This window comes from Paralichthys olivaceus, chromosome 14 (assembly GCF_024713975.1).
Source record: "Paralichthys olivaceus isolate ysfri-2021 chromosome 14, ASM2471397v2, whole genome shotgun sequence".
Lineage (NCBI taxonomy): Eukaryota > Metazoa > Chordata > Actinopteri > Pleuronectiformes > Paralichthyidae > Paralichthys > Paralichthys olivaceus.
In genome coordinates this window covers 17125259-17140084 of record NC_091106.1, presented here as the reverse complement: position 1 = coordinate 17140084, position 14826 = coordinate 17125259, and the positions used below count along the sequence as shown (strand labels likewise).

The following is a 14826-nucleotide window of genomic DNA, read 5'->3' as shown; positions in this document are numbered from 1 at the left end:
TCCCGTGTAATGTGTATTGAACGAGTGGACGTGCACGTGAACGGCCGCAGGGGGCGCTGGAGTTAAAGCCACCGCACTTGAACCGGTGGCGGTTATCAGGCGGCTCGGAGCGGGACCCTTGAAAATCAAAACAGTCGCCGTGGACGTTCGTGAGCTCCGAGGTGCAGCGGTCACAATGGCTGAGGCTGCATATGGTTTATTTCCTTCACGCTAGAGTGAGTGTGATGTCTGTTCGAAACGAAGGAGGCAGCCATATTGTCGCTCGGTCTTTGTTTTCGTTTCTCCTCTCGATGCAAACTGACGTTAAAACATCTCACATCGCGACGTTTGTGAATTTATTTTCTTATCTGTCGCCGCGATAAACCGACAAACTCGCCTCTGCGTTAGCTTCGACGATTCGTTCCACCTCACGAGATGCCTCCCAAGAGGCATCAGCTGAAGCCGACAGCCGCCAACGTCTCCAGCTCCCTGGACCTGGAGTCCGAGGACATCAGCCTGGAGACCACGGTGCCCACCACCGAGGACGTGTCCTCGTCCGACGAGCAGCGGGGCGGCTCGCAGAAGGTGACCCGCCAGCTGATCGAGAGGAAGGAGCTGCTGCACAACGTCCAGCTGCTGAGGATCGAGCTCTCTCAGAAGAGCCTCATCATAGACAACATGAAGGCCGACCACATGTCCAAGGTAGAGGGACGCTGCACAGTCTGAGGACCCGTGTTGCAGAGGATAGGACCTGAGTCTTTGGCTGTGATCGCTGCATGTCTGTTTCAGGTGGAGGAGCTGGAGGAGAGGCTGAATGATGCTCTGCACCAGAAACAAGTGTTGACCCTGAGGCTGGACAGTCAGCTGAAGCTGGCTCAGGAGGAGAACAGGTCAGAACGTTTTACTCTCATGCACTGTGGTATAATCTATGAAATATCATACATTAAAGGTCATTTGTCTGCAGCGTACAGCTTTAAGTACTTGTTTTGTTTGATAAACATTCATCCATCCATTATCTTTGCTGCTCAAACAGGCAAACTCCACACAGAAAGACTCAAACTTTGATTTTCACCATGAAACTTCTTGCTGTGAGGCTAACAACTGCTACACAGTGCTTTCACATGACAAATAAATAAATACATGTGATAATAAAGGAGCTCAACACACATCTTGCACATGCTTGATGTGGTTTTTCTTTTGTCATCTATTATCATGTCAGGGTTAATGGCAGCTCTGTTAAATGTGGGAATATAAAACATGATATTTCTTTATTTGCAGGTTTTGAAAAGGTTGAAATTGCACAAAAGAATATTGCATAATATGGAAATAGATTCGATTTTGAAATCCAATTAGTTATAATAGGTGTTAACAACATATGGAAAAGCATACATCAGCCCATCTCCTCTCTATTCCTTAGTTTGCTATGAATCACAAATATGAACTGTCCTCACCAGGAAGCAGCAGACTCTGCGTAAGCAGGAGATGGACGCCATCCTGCTCAGGCAGCAGCAGCTCGAGGAGACCAACCGACAGCTGTGTGAAAAGGCTGGAGAGCTGCGGAGGTCACTCAGGGATCTAGACATTTCTCAGGACAGATACCAGGAGCTCCGTGACCTCCCAGAGGACAAAATGTCCATTCAGGAATACGTCGCTGTAAGTATGAGGGTGCTCTCCCTGATCTCGATGCCCCCCTGTTGAGCCACGCTGATGGATACCAGAGACACAAGATCTGATGCAGTCCCTGTGGAAGCTTTGATGACTTTTTATTCATGTTTAGGTGCGTTTCTATGATGTGGTGACTCCTCTGAGGACTCAGCTGGCTGAGCTCAGTGTTAAGAAAGGCAGTTTGACTGAAGAGGCAGAGACACACAGGACTCAGATGAAGGCTTTGATGGAGGTACAGCACACATACAAAAGCTTATACTTCACCTGTGTGTTGCAGTCTCTCATTCTTCCTCATGAGCTAACATGTTTAGAAGTTCTAGCTTATACCTAATAAAATGAACCCTCTACATAATTTTGTGTATGTATCTGCAGAGCTATGAGGAGGAACGGCGGCTACGTGCTGAGCTGGAGTTGAGGAGCCAGAGACTGACCCTGGAACTGGCCGATACCAAACAGATGATCCATGAAGGGGACTACCGCCGAGAAAACTATCCAAACATCAAACGGTGCGTGTGTGTGTTTTATTTGCAGTAAAGTTCAAATGCATGTTTACACTTTCTGCTGTGCTCTACAGAGACCGTGACAACTGTGAAGCAGAACTGAAAGTGTTAAAGAGAACATTTGAGACACTGGACTTGAGTCACACTGCAGTGACCAGGGAAAGGGATACACTCAGCAAAGAGGTGATTCACACTTACCTACACACACACACTCATAATCTGTTCTCAATTTACTCATTGTAGTCTCTTCAGGTCATTCTGTTTTTCATTCTGCTCATCATGGCCTCCAGGTGGCAACATTGCAGCAGTCAGTGACTCTCCTACAGAAAGACAAGGAGTACCTCCACAGGCAGAACATGGAGCTGAGTGTTCGATGTGCACATGAAGAGGACCGCCTGGAGAGGCTGCAGGTCCATACTGTAGATTATCAGGATGCTTATTAAATCAAAGCCATTCAGTAGAAGGAAGGATTCCTCTAACAGCTTTCACTTCTTCCTTCTCTTCTTGCTTCTGTTGTCCAGGTACAATTAGAAGACACAAAGAAGGCCAGGGAGAACACCTATGAAAAATATGTAGCATCCAGGTAAGGCTCTGCAGTTTTACACTGGTCACTATCACCAGCATTTTAAACTTTTCAATATAAACAACTACAGCTGTTCCAGAAATATCATGTAATTTTAACAGTGATCAATTCATCTGCCAGCAGCTTTATCAGACGTTTCTTTCCATACCTCTGTTCATCTTTATTCTTTCCTCCTTTATCCACCACAGAGACCACTATAAGTCAGAGTATGAGAACAAGTTAAGAGAGGAGTTGGAGAACATCAGACTGAAAACGAGTCAGGAGATCGACAACCTGCAGAGAACCTCCAGGGAGATGTACGAGAGGGAAAACAGGTATCTTCTTCTTCTTTTTCTCATTATTCTGGTAAATCTAACTCTTAACAAACTGTTTGTTGGTTTAAAAAAAGAGAAAAATATCAAGGGTGCCATTTAAACCAGAGGAGCTTACACATTTTCAGAAATTATTTCACGATGTTCATTGTGTAGCTCGTGATGTTGTCCATACTTTACACGAGGTTGAAAAGATGAAGATATTTTCCCTCAGTTTTTACAAACTGTAGCAGTGTGATAGGGAAGTGACATCATAATTAGTCAAGATAACATCTCCGGTGCAACAGAAAGTCAACTGAATTGTTTCATGCACATGCAAATATTTAAGAGGAAGAGCGATCACCACAGATATGTATCATCAAAACAACAGGGACAAAGCTTCAAAGACTTTTTTATTACTTAACACGTTATAGAACAAGGTGAATCATTTCTAGAGCTTTCAAGCATCTTTTAACTCTCTGTGTTTATTTTTACCAGGAACCTGCGAGAGACAAGGGACAACGCTGTGCTGGAGAAAGACAGAGCAGTGGCAGCTGAGAGAGACGCTCAGTCCAGATATGATCAGCTGCTGGAACAGTGAGTTTTGTCATCCATCACACACATAAAGACAGACGCAGTAAACAAAGTGACAGAGACATACCTGAAAACCTGGACAAATAAAACCAAACTCATCTGCTCAATGTGCATGGCTAGATACCCCTTATCGTTCTTGTTCTTGATGAAGGCTCTTAGTGTTGATGTACAAATATATATATATAAATATACAAGAGTAGATAAATAATCAAGAAGGATTGTGTCATCAGTGCTGTGGGAGATACATTATGTAAGGAAACACCATGTTCAGCAGCCCTGAGTGTCTTGTCGCATTTAAACACTCCCACTATGACTGTTGCTTTTAAATATGGATTACTCTTTGTTAATGCGCTAAAGTTAATCAAGGACATTCAACGAAGTTCACCTGAGGGCAACAGTTAAACTGTCAAGGAAACTCGGGCCAATTGGAACAGTGTTTGTTATTTTTTGATGCAGTTAACCACATCATATTTTGAATTAATTCATTCAGCGTCTTTGTTGGCCAAGCATCAAATGTCAGCAGGTTGTGTGTGAGGTTGTCATTAGAAAAACTAGTGTGACTAAAGACGTTTTCAGACCTGACCAGGTAAAATCCAGAGAACCGACAGAGGCAGGAAGTGACGTATTAACTCTGCTGATTAGATTATGTGATCTTGTTAACAGCACCCCGACACTGTCATCAGCTCTTATCACCACAATCTCCCTTGACATCTATGTGTGTGTGCGCCCCGTTATTTCACCAGGAGATATTTGTTTTCGTTTTGTTTTTTAATGTTTGTGTCTGTCACGCATTGGAAGTGTCATCAACCCCAATCAATTAAAAATGTACAATCAGTGTAAATTGATCCAGTGGCGGTGCTAATCTGTTATGAGGGCAGGTTGTGGGTGCGGCAGGACTTCTGTGGCTGTGTTTTACCATCTCGTACCAAAGATATTGCATGTCGTACATATTTTACTTTAAGGAGGTTGGGGGGTCAGGAGGTCATGTGGAAGTTCACTAGTACCAACTGGTGTAGCTAGCTTGGCTGCCTGCTTCTCAAGTCTTTCAAGCACAAGCTGAATGCTAAATAGGAGACAGGATCTCATTGTGTAGGACTGAAGACAATTCATATGTTGAAGACAGACTTCCTGTTCCTGATGATTTCCAATGAATTATTTTTGACGCTTTAGTTCCCAACAAAGCTTTTGCATTGACAGTGAACTCGGCTCAAATTCTTTTCAGTTAAACGTTAAAAGTGCTTTTTAGTCTTTTCCCACTTCCTGCTCACTTGTGCTCATTTGTATTCAAGTTGCTGGTCACTGTCTTTCTGCTCCTGACAACACTGCTCATCTCAGTATAGCCTGGAAAGGTGCCTCTGGGTCGTGGCCTTGTAGTAAGTTTCAAATATTGCATGGAAATTGCAACAGATAAAACTGAGTCCTGCTACGAATTCTCTCTCTCTCTCTCTCTCTCTCTCTCTCTCTCTCTCTCTCTCTCTCTCTCTCTCTCTCTCTCTCTCCACTCTCACACACCACACACATATCACACACACACATCGCTTTTCTACTTTTTCTACTTTTTCTTCTAAATGGGGGAGATATTTCAGTCGCCTGTTTTTGTACTTTACTGCTGCTGCCTACATACATTTTAATGTCTGTCATAAATGAATTGACATCTATCCCTAACCATGATAAATTCATGCCTAACCCTAACCTAACCTTAACCACAGTTTACATCTTACCACTAACCTAAACCAGGACCTCAGAAATGATGTATTATCTCATTAGGACTGAGCTTTGGTCCCCATGGGTCTACTGGTCCTGACAAGGTCAGTGTTAATACAGGAAAAGGTCCTAAAGAGGCAACAAAAAACGAGTATACACACACACACACATGCACACACGGAACAGCAGTAGTGTTCTTGTCCTGGGTTACTACTACATGCCAGTCATTTCTCCAGATCCAAGCCACCAGCTGTTGGTCTTTCCATATACACACACACACACACACACACACACACACACACACACACACACACACACACTTCACTCTCCCTTGCACTCTCTCTGTCTCTCCATCTCCCTCTTGCTGCTGCGATCACATTGCCTCTTTGCGTCGCATCACAAGCCAGCAACAACAGATGCTAGCCACAAGCCCTTAACACCTAACACCACGCATTGCCCCTATTTCTGGGGCAAAGAATGAGGCAGACGAGCTTGAAATGGCGTCAGATGATCGTAGCGTAGAGAGCCGGCTTGAATCTCGGCGGTCTCTTTCAGAATGCCACTTACGGTGATCAACTCGTCCTAAACAAAGTATGGAGTTTTTGATTTTCACCTCTCTAAGGGACATAAACAAAATTGCAAGGGGAACCCACGAGTAAACTGTTAATAATCCCATTACCATTGGCATTTGAAGGAGAGAGATAGTTAAGTGTCATTTTCTAAGGAACACATTGCGTCTTTGAATCTTGACTGCAGCCGCCATTAATAAAAGGAGGCATAACATGTCCACCATGTGTTCATGTGTGTCACTGTGAGCACACAGCTCAGGCCTGTGCTCTATGGATGATGAAATCCTATCAGGTCAGCTGTAATCGAGGGTTATTAATATTATCCAGCTAACCTCTAGGGCTAGTCTGTGTGTACGTGCTTGAAAAGAGCTGAAAAATGATTCTTATTTTTTTCTGAGCACAATTGACTTTTTTTTTCAATTAATCAATTGAACATTTAGTCTATAAATTATGTGAAATAACATTTTCTGATTAGTTTTGTTAGATGAGCAATCTAAAACACAATGATATTTAATTTAAGATTTGATTTGAGAATCTTTTATCAAAATGATCACCTGCCTGATTATCCTGTGATCTTTTTCCAGTTTGTTGATTTGTGTTTATTAGATTCATTAGTATTTTTTTCAAGTGTTCCTAACTGTTGCTATGTTGTTTGTGAGCTTGCTTGTTCACTCACACGCATCTATAATGTGACAAGGCTTTGACAGTCGTATCATCTTGAAACAGAAACTGCCAAATACGTTCTGTCCCTGTCTTTCTTCTTCTGTAATTACCACACATTTAAGTGGGAACACCATCCTCTAGCCGCCAGCTAGAATCACGGAACATCAAATAAGACCAAACTTTGCTGCAAGCGCCATTGAGAAACACTCTTCTGTCACCACATGATTTAAGACTTGGCTTTCCTCCTGGGTGACTTAATGTTATGCTGTAGTTATCAAGCTTTTAGGTGCCACTGAAGAGATCAAATCAAGAGTTGTTCGTTGCGCAAGACACGTCAAATGATCACTTCCGTGCCATATCCAGAAGAAACGCGTTATTATGCAAATGATAATACAAAAAATGTAATTGTATCTCTATGTATATCTGACATTGTAAAATTTGTTTCGAAACCACCGGTCGCATGTCTGAGCTCAGCCGGGAGCCCAGAGCCGAGGCTGCAGTCTGTATGAGATACAGCCGCTTTATTAACTCGACATGTCTACATCTCCGTCTGCAACGAAACACATGATCTCACTTACACACCTACTCATGTTCAGCTGTACTGAGGTGTGTGTGTGTCCATCTGTGCATCTCCGTCCACGCAGGTTTCGTCAGCTCCAGCTGGGTACTGACAGCCGGGTGGCGGAGCTGTCTAACCAGGCCAAGCTGCACTCCTTCGAAGCCGAACGCGCTCAGATGGTCAAGGAGGAGACGGCCAAGGCCCTGGCACAGTGCCAGGTGGAGTGTGAGAAACAGCAGAAGAAACTGGAGGTACTCTAAACTTAAAACAAAAAGACAAGTTCCCAGTCTATCATAGTCCCCCTATGCCACATTGTTAATAAGTTCAATCATAATTTAAAATAATAGAAGATATATTTAGTACACAATAGGTCTGATATTATTCCATCATCTATCTATTGCAATGGCAGAATGTGACATTTACATTGACATTATTCCTCAGTGAGGTCATTTTGTTGTTACGCTGACCACAGAAATCAATGCTGTTCCTCTCTTTCATCTATCTCCCCTCCTCCTGTTCCTCAGCTCCTCACTCAGGAGTTTTACAGGCTGCAGACGTCATCAGAGAAGCGGGCGGCAGAGCTGCAAGCTCAGAATGCCGAGCAGGCCTCTCGCCTGGAGACGTACGAAAACCTTGAGCAAGAGTTGGACCAAGTGACCATGCAGGCTGCTGAAAGTATGAACATAGCATCAGCTCTGTCAGTAGACAAAAACAGACAGACAGTGATTCCTTTCAAATTCACTGAGCACGACTGAGGCATCAAAGAGAATGTGCATGATAAAATAAAGGCTCTGTATTAGATTAAATGAAGGGAAATCAGTAATTGTCAGTGTGGATAATGATCCTGGAAATAGATGCTGTGTTTCTGTCTGTTGTCAGTTGAGAATGAAGAGGAGGCAGAGAGGGTTTTGTTCTCGTACGGCTACGGAGCCAACGTTCCCACGACGGCCAAGAGGAGACTAAAACAGAGGTACAGGACATGATTTCTTTTTAATCTTTTTAAATTAAATCCATTCTTCCATCATTTATATCAGCTTGCATTCCTCTGCTTCTTTCCCTAAGCCTTTTTATTTAATTAATTTATTTCCCTTTTTATTATTATTATTGTTATGGCTATCTGTAGTTTAGCTTGACAGTCCTCTGCAGTTTGTCCAATGTTGAGCAAAATACGTATTTTGTGCCTTTGTTTTGAAAGCAGTGTGCAGTTACTGTCACCCACATTTTCTTTTGTGATACTTTCATTTTGAATCATGATAGTGAAGAGGGTTATTTTCATAATTTCTTACTTGAAGCATGTAGGCTTTGTTTGTCACATTGTTTGTGGTGGCATGTTTTGGGAGTTTCCATAACTATGTCTGTGTGGCTGTCGTGCAGCGTTCACCTGGCCCGCAGGGTTCTGCAGCTGGAGAGGCAAAACACGTCGCTGAGGAGGGAGCTGGATAAACACAAGTCACAGTCAGGACAGATATCTGAGGAGGTAAACACACGCAAACAAACACACATTCAACATCCAGGTATGGGCCTGCCTGTCGGTCTTCATCAATCGGATCAGAAATATTTTTATGAGAAACAAAAATAAAACCACAATTATTACTTCCATTAAATAATGATTTATTTCACCTGGCTTTAACCTCTCTCAAATGACATATCTGACTCATTGTAGCAGAGCCAAGGTCATTAGCTCCTCCATCATCCACCATTTACCTTCTCACACTATCGCATGACTTCTGTAGAACATGCATGATGAAGGACAATAGAAGTACATGATGAAGTGCAAGAAAGACTCAGTTGTTGCATCAAACCTCATTTGTGGTAGATTTTCTGTCTGATAGGAGAAAAAATTAACACAAAAAGAGATTTATATTGATATTTACAAATTGTAGGAGTGTGTTGGAGAAGTCACGACTTGTGCACACATCATAATTTAACGTTCAAAGTTCAGCATGAGTCAATAACTGAAATAATGAATGCATATGCAAATATAAGGGAGGAATATAAAGAAGAGGAAGAGCAATCACTGCAGATACTTCACAGTATGAGCATTAATAAAATGAATTGTCATTGTAAGCGCAAAAGTATAAAAGTTATTTACAGTGCATTTCTTTATTCTTTCATTTAGATTTTAATTGGCCTCCACAGGTACAAAAGACAAATACTTCTACTTTTGCATTGACTTTGTGCTAGTTTCTACAATCGTACTTCACACTTTAATTAGTTTCTTCTTTTTTTTTTTACTTTCAGCTTGTCTCCCTCATAAAACATCAGAACACATTTTAAATGTCCAAGTTTAACAGTGGTCCAGTCAAATTTCTACCTTTTGAGCTGGTGTCAGGAAAATGGTGTCCGGTTGTTTAAGGCGTTACATGAGAATACTGAGAAGTTTCAGTACCTGCCACACTCGTTGACAAAATGCTGAACAGAGCCAAAAAGCGTGACGGCCACGCTCTTCACTCTCCCAACAGCTCACTGCGCAAATCACAGAGGCTTTTGTTGCGTTTGGCACGTGTGTGTGTGTGTGTGTGTGTGTGTGTGTGTGTGTGTGTGTGTGTGTGTGTGTGTGTGTGTGTGTGTGTGTGTGTGTGTGTGTGTTCTCTCAACACTAAGACTTTAATTTTGGGTGTGTGTATTTTGTCTGTGGGACTGTGTGCGCAAAGTCACGTTTCTACTACTCGTGCTCTGATGTTAAGGAACCATCCAGTGAGGTTTGACATCGTGAGACGGACAGCTCAAGTAGCCAGTGCACTCACGTGTTCCCTGTGCCTTTTTTATTAGAATCTCAATGAGAGGAGAGACTTTGCAAGACCGAATAAAGAGGCTGGGCAGATCTGAGACTAAATAAGCCAGCCATTCAACTGTCAGAGTGTGAGTGACTGGTACTCGTGTGGAATACCTCATGATTCATCGAGTATGAAAGCAAAGAGTGAAAAATTATACTTCCCATTCACTGAAAACAGCAAGGGTGTTAACCACTTAACCACCCACACAGACTCCCTGACTAACTAACTATTGTCCTCACCCTCTCGCCCAGTTCTATTCACTGTGGACAGGCTGTAAAAGTGGTTTAATGTGTAACACCCTAACTTTATCTATTGTTCCACAGGTTTTAAGCATGATAATGTCTGAGCAATATTGCATTAGGCACAGAATGTGTGTCCTTATGTGGGATCATCAAAACTCTTTAAGGGTGCTTTTATGTGACATTTACAAGAAAGATGATAAGATTGTATTGTTTTTAATTGCATTTTAACATTATATATTCATCTGTAATGTAAGTGCACTATTGCTTTTAATAAAAAGTATACAGGTTAGATACTGCCTCATTAAAAGTCACATTTACTGAAGTCACTCAGAAGAAAAAGTTCCTTTAAAAGTCACAAATATTGACAGAATTGCACAATTTTATGATAATATATAGAGAGGAATATTCCTTTATCACAAACATCAGCTTTTACAGGTGATTGTTCAAATCCTGTTCAGCAAAGTGAAACTCACGCGGACACACATGGCGTTGAGCTGTCATTGTGACACCACGGTTCATGAGGTTGTACAGCGTGGAGTTTTAGATTCATTATTGAGTTAAAAAAAACAACAGCACACAGTCTGATTCAAGTTGCCACTGACTGTGTAGGTGAAGTATTTGTTCCTATAATGGCTTAAGTATGCACGTCTGTGTGTTGTTCCTCAGCTGTTGGCAGCCAACCAACTGTTACAGCAGACGCAGCAGCCCTACAGCTACCTGATTGAGACGGTGCGGCAGAGGGATGCACAGATCAGCTCACTGAAGGAATGTGTCGCCTCACTGGAGGACGACGTCAGGTACATGCACGGAAACACACTTTTACAAAAGAAAATCAACACTTGATTGATATAATTTATAGTCATGCTTGTGTTTTTGTAGTTTATCTTATAATCTGCTCATCATGGCAGCAGGCCATCCCTCCCCGACCTTGAAAATTTCCTTTTTCATTTTCTCTTGTCGTCTTCTATCCCTGGGGGACACTTTGTTTTTTTTGTCATCGTGAAAACCAACCAGTTTTTTAAACGTACAATAAGGGAGAGTTTCGCATCAGAGCCCCTCCCCCTAGTCCCCCTCTGTATTTTAACCTGAGAAATATGCAAACTGACAGTCTGCAGGTTTTCTCTTGCTGCTCACTACCACTGACCGCTCACCTGCGGCAATCGTTACAGCGAGAGAAAAAAATCTTTAATAATCCTCTCGAGCTTCTCAAACCTCGTCATCTGACTGAGATGTGGCTGCGCTCTGCGCTCTGTTCAACAGCAGAAAACACGGCTCCCAGAGGAGTCGCACTACAAGTATTAATCAACATTTCCTCGAGTGAAACTGGCTAATGTCAGTGACTCAGCAGAGTCCAATCCCATTTAGAGATCTCAGTAAAAAGGTGGTGAGGCTGCTGAGCTGTTATTACAAGATTTGCAAGATGGTTTGCTTTAAAGCGCCGCTGTTACAAGCTCCTGCTTGTATGTTTCACAGCCTCAGGAAAGAATACTCTTGGACAGTCCTGTTGAGTTTATTTCACAAGCTATCGGACTCACTAACTTGGAAAAAGCAATTGCTTATTTAGTTATTACTTATTTTAAAAAACATGACTCAAGTTAAATTTATTGTTGAGCTATTGATGGTTTTAAACCAGTGATTTATGCTCTCGGTGCAAGTAAACCAGTCGGCCAGCTTTTTGACTGACTGCTTAAGGGTTCAGCATTTTTTTCACTTTCCCCTCTTCAACCATTCTTACTTCACAGTTGCGCTAATGAGGCAACAACACATCTTTACATCTGATATTAGTTGACTCTACACTAACTCAAAGGAAAACAGATCCCAATCAACAGCGTGAACCTTCTATAAACAACATATTACACTTTTTGTGTCTTGACATATCATCACATAAACTGTTTGACAGGACCAACTTCACATGACTTGAAGTAACCAGAATAATGCAGTATAATATCCATGCCTGAAAGTGAGTACAGTGATGTGGATTTCTGTTAACTCAAGATCTGATCTCTCTGCCTGTTTTTGGGTGTAACCTCAGTTCCCTGAGAAAAGAACGGACCGCTCTGCAGCAGGTGAAAAACAATATGGCCGCGGATCTGGAGAGACTCCTCAACCATCGAGAGGTGCTCATGATGATGATGTTAGCTGTTTATTATGTTGAAATGCTTGAAGTTTTCCCCTGAGGTACCTCTAACACCTATAATCAGTGTCTCATATTCTAGCTCATTTTATTGGGTCATTAGACAACGGTGAAAATCAAGTATTTCCAGCAAAACCTTGTCGTAAAAATCCAGATTTGGTTGCAAAACCATCATGTCACAGCACATTTTTCAAATTAGCAATGTAATGTTTTTTTGTGGCTTCAACTCAAGATTATTGTCCAGCTAACTTGTGTCTAAAACTTTAAAACATCGGTTTGAAATGTCCTCAAACTGCCTTAAAGAAATATTGTTTATTGCCTTTGTCAGAACAAAACCTAATAATATTTCAAAGTAATTTCAGACAAGGAAAAGCAACAAATTCTCACATATAGACACTGGAGCCATTAAATGTTTGATATTTGTTTGAAAAATTACAGTCAGTTCTCAAGTACTGCTTGATTTTCTGTTGACCGTCCAATCATTGCAGTTCTTTATCCTACACTTCAGATAAAAGGGCTTTTAGAGTTATTGCACAGTGTTGCAATGTTTCCTTCAAGATTGCGTGTATTCGTATGTGATGCACGTGGGAGTGTGTGGGCCCCCCCCCCTCCTGCAGCCAGTCGTTTGCTGTATGAAGTATGTGCCCTGTCACAGACAGCTGTTCCTCTGCTTGGCTGTTTGGGATGCCACCAGGGTGCGTGTGTGTGCTCGTGCATGTGTGACATGCCAGGGCTCATGTCCTCAGGGGTGATAAATAGAACCGTGAAATGGCCCAGAGTCCTCCCCTCTGCCCTGCTGCCACCCCTGCGGACCCTTGGGCTTGTTGAGCTCAGTGCGAGTTGTCCCAGGAATTGGTCTTCAGGAGATCAGCTGCACTGGCCTGTGGCTTCGGACAAATATGTCGCCAGAGAGCAGCATTAAAAATAAATGGTGTCATACGTTTTAAAGCAAATACTTCACAAAATCTTCAGAATGTACTAGTATCATCTATATATGAGGTATTTTGGTATTATTACATATGTTTGCATTTAGGTGATTAAGAAAAGCCTGAAGATAACTGCCTTTATAATTTTATTCTCTCTCATAAGAGACTGAAAAGACAACAACCAGGTTCTAGAATAGTTCTGAACACTGCAGTAAACTCAGAAGGTTTTTAATAAATGCCAGTAAAGCAGATGTTTTTAATGATTTATGTACTTTATGTAGTTGGTCGCTGCTGCTGCTGATAATCGCTGCTGATTATCGCCCTGTGGGTGCTAGTGTCTTATCTCTACATTTTATGATTGGCTTTGGGATTTATTATTCTTGTCTTTTTAGGGGTTCAGATATGATGGGTTTCATACTCTATGATGTATTTTGTGTGTGTGAGTATTTTCCAAGACTTTGTTGATCTTTGTTGAGGGCAATTTAGTATTTAATCTTGATTTATTTGATACATTTTTAATTCGTCCCTGATAAAATTCTTGTGACATCATTTTAGGAATATTAAGGGGAAACTTCTGGCCTCTTTGTGACTCTACCCTCTTTTGTTTCTCTTAGAGATTCTTGTTTATTATTTTACACTCGTTTTCACCTCCCTATTTTTATGAATCATGTGATTCTCCAGGAGTTAGCGGTGATGAAGCAGGTCCTGATCAGCATGCAGTCCAGACCGGGAGACGCTCCGGACCTGTTGGAAACCGGTGAAACTGGTGTCATGGCGTCTGCTGTGGGAAAACAGCGGGTTAAACGAATTAACAGGACGACGGAGGAAGATTCACCAGACAAACCCAAACCCACTGTGTTTGTAAGTGTCTCACTCGGCAACACCCTTGTATGAGTCACAGCACCACCCGTACCTGCCTGGACAGACGAAGGGGTTAACAAAGGTTGACAGGAAATGAGGAATAGCTTTAACTGACATTTGGTTTGATGTTTTCAGTGCAATCATCTGTTATATCCTTGGATCGTGTAAATAGTTGAATCCGAGCAGCAGCTCCTCATTATTTTCCGTCTTTCTTTCTTTCATTTGCAGACGAAAAAAGAAGTTCCTGGCTGGCACCAAAAGCAGAAGCAGAAACCCAAATGAAATTCATTAATTGTCACTCAGGGCTTTAGCAATTTTATGTTTTATCAGGGTGTTTGTATTTTAAACTTGTAAATTACATTGAGATATAAGAAATAATCTGAAACCTATTTTTCTGGTGTTTGAGTGTTTTGTTGTTCTCGTCCTTGGTTACATATAATAAATTCTCCGCGTACTGGTCCAGAACCAGAGGTAGTACCTTCCACAGGGTACACATTCCTCGCTAACTGACTGCCCAAAAATTCCTCTCTCTTGGCAGTGGTGAGTTTTATTAGGTCTGTCTATCATTATTTCCTCATCTTTCCCAGGTTTTTGCAGATACTGGTGGCCACAGACAAACAGCATTGCAGGAACATTAGCCTTTGATTTGCACAAGCCGGGGCTCCTTTGGCTTTAAATATAGACATAGCAGGCATAGCTTTATCATTTCAGACCATGTTCTTATTGGTGTCATATTAAACATGGCCGGGGGTCTGACTGCTGGGAAGCTGGTTTGTCACT

The 14826-nt window shown here is 42.0% G+C and overlaps 1 protein-coding gene across 1 annotated transcript; it reads left to right on the top strand.

Annotated features, from left to right (window-relative positions):
- Positions 1–58: 58 nt before the first annotated feature.
- On the top strand, positions 59–14435 carry pibf1 (progesterone immunomodulatory binding factor 1). The gene is made up of 18 exons (XM_020107571.2): positions 59–681; positions 769–869; positions 1434–1632; positions 1757–1876; positions 2017–2150; positions 2219–2327; positions 2435–2554; positions 2666–2727; positions 2916–3041; positions 3516–3614; positions 7192–7357; positions 7631–7781; positions 7986–8076; positions 8481–8583; positions 10792–10922; positions 12158–12242; positions 13867–14046; positions 14275–14435. The coding sequence occupies exons 1-18, from the start codon at positions 415–417 to the stop codon at positions 14326–14328; spliced, it is 2298 nt and encodes a 765-aa protein (XP_019963130.2). The 5' UTR covers positions 59–414; the 3' UTR covers positions 14329–14435.
- The last annotated feature ends 391 nt before the right edge of the window (positions 14436–14826 follow it).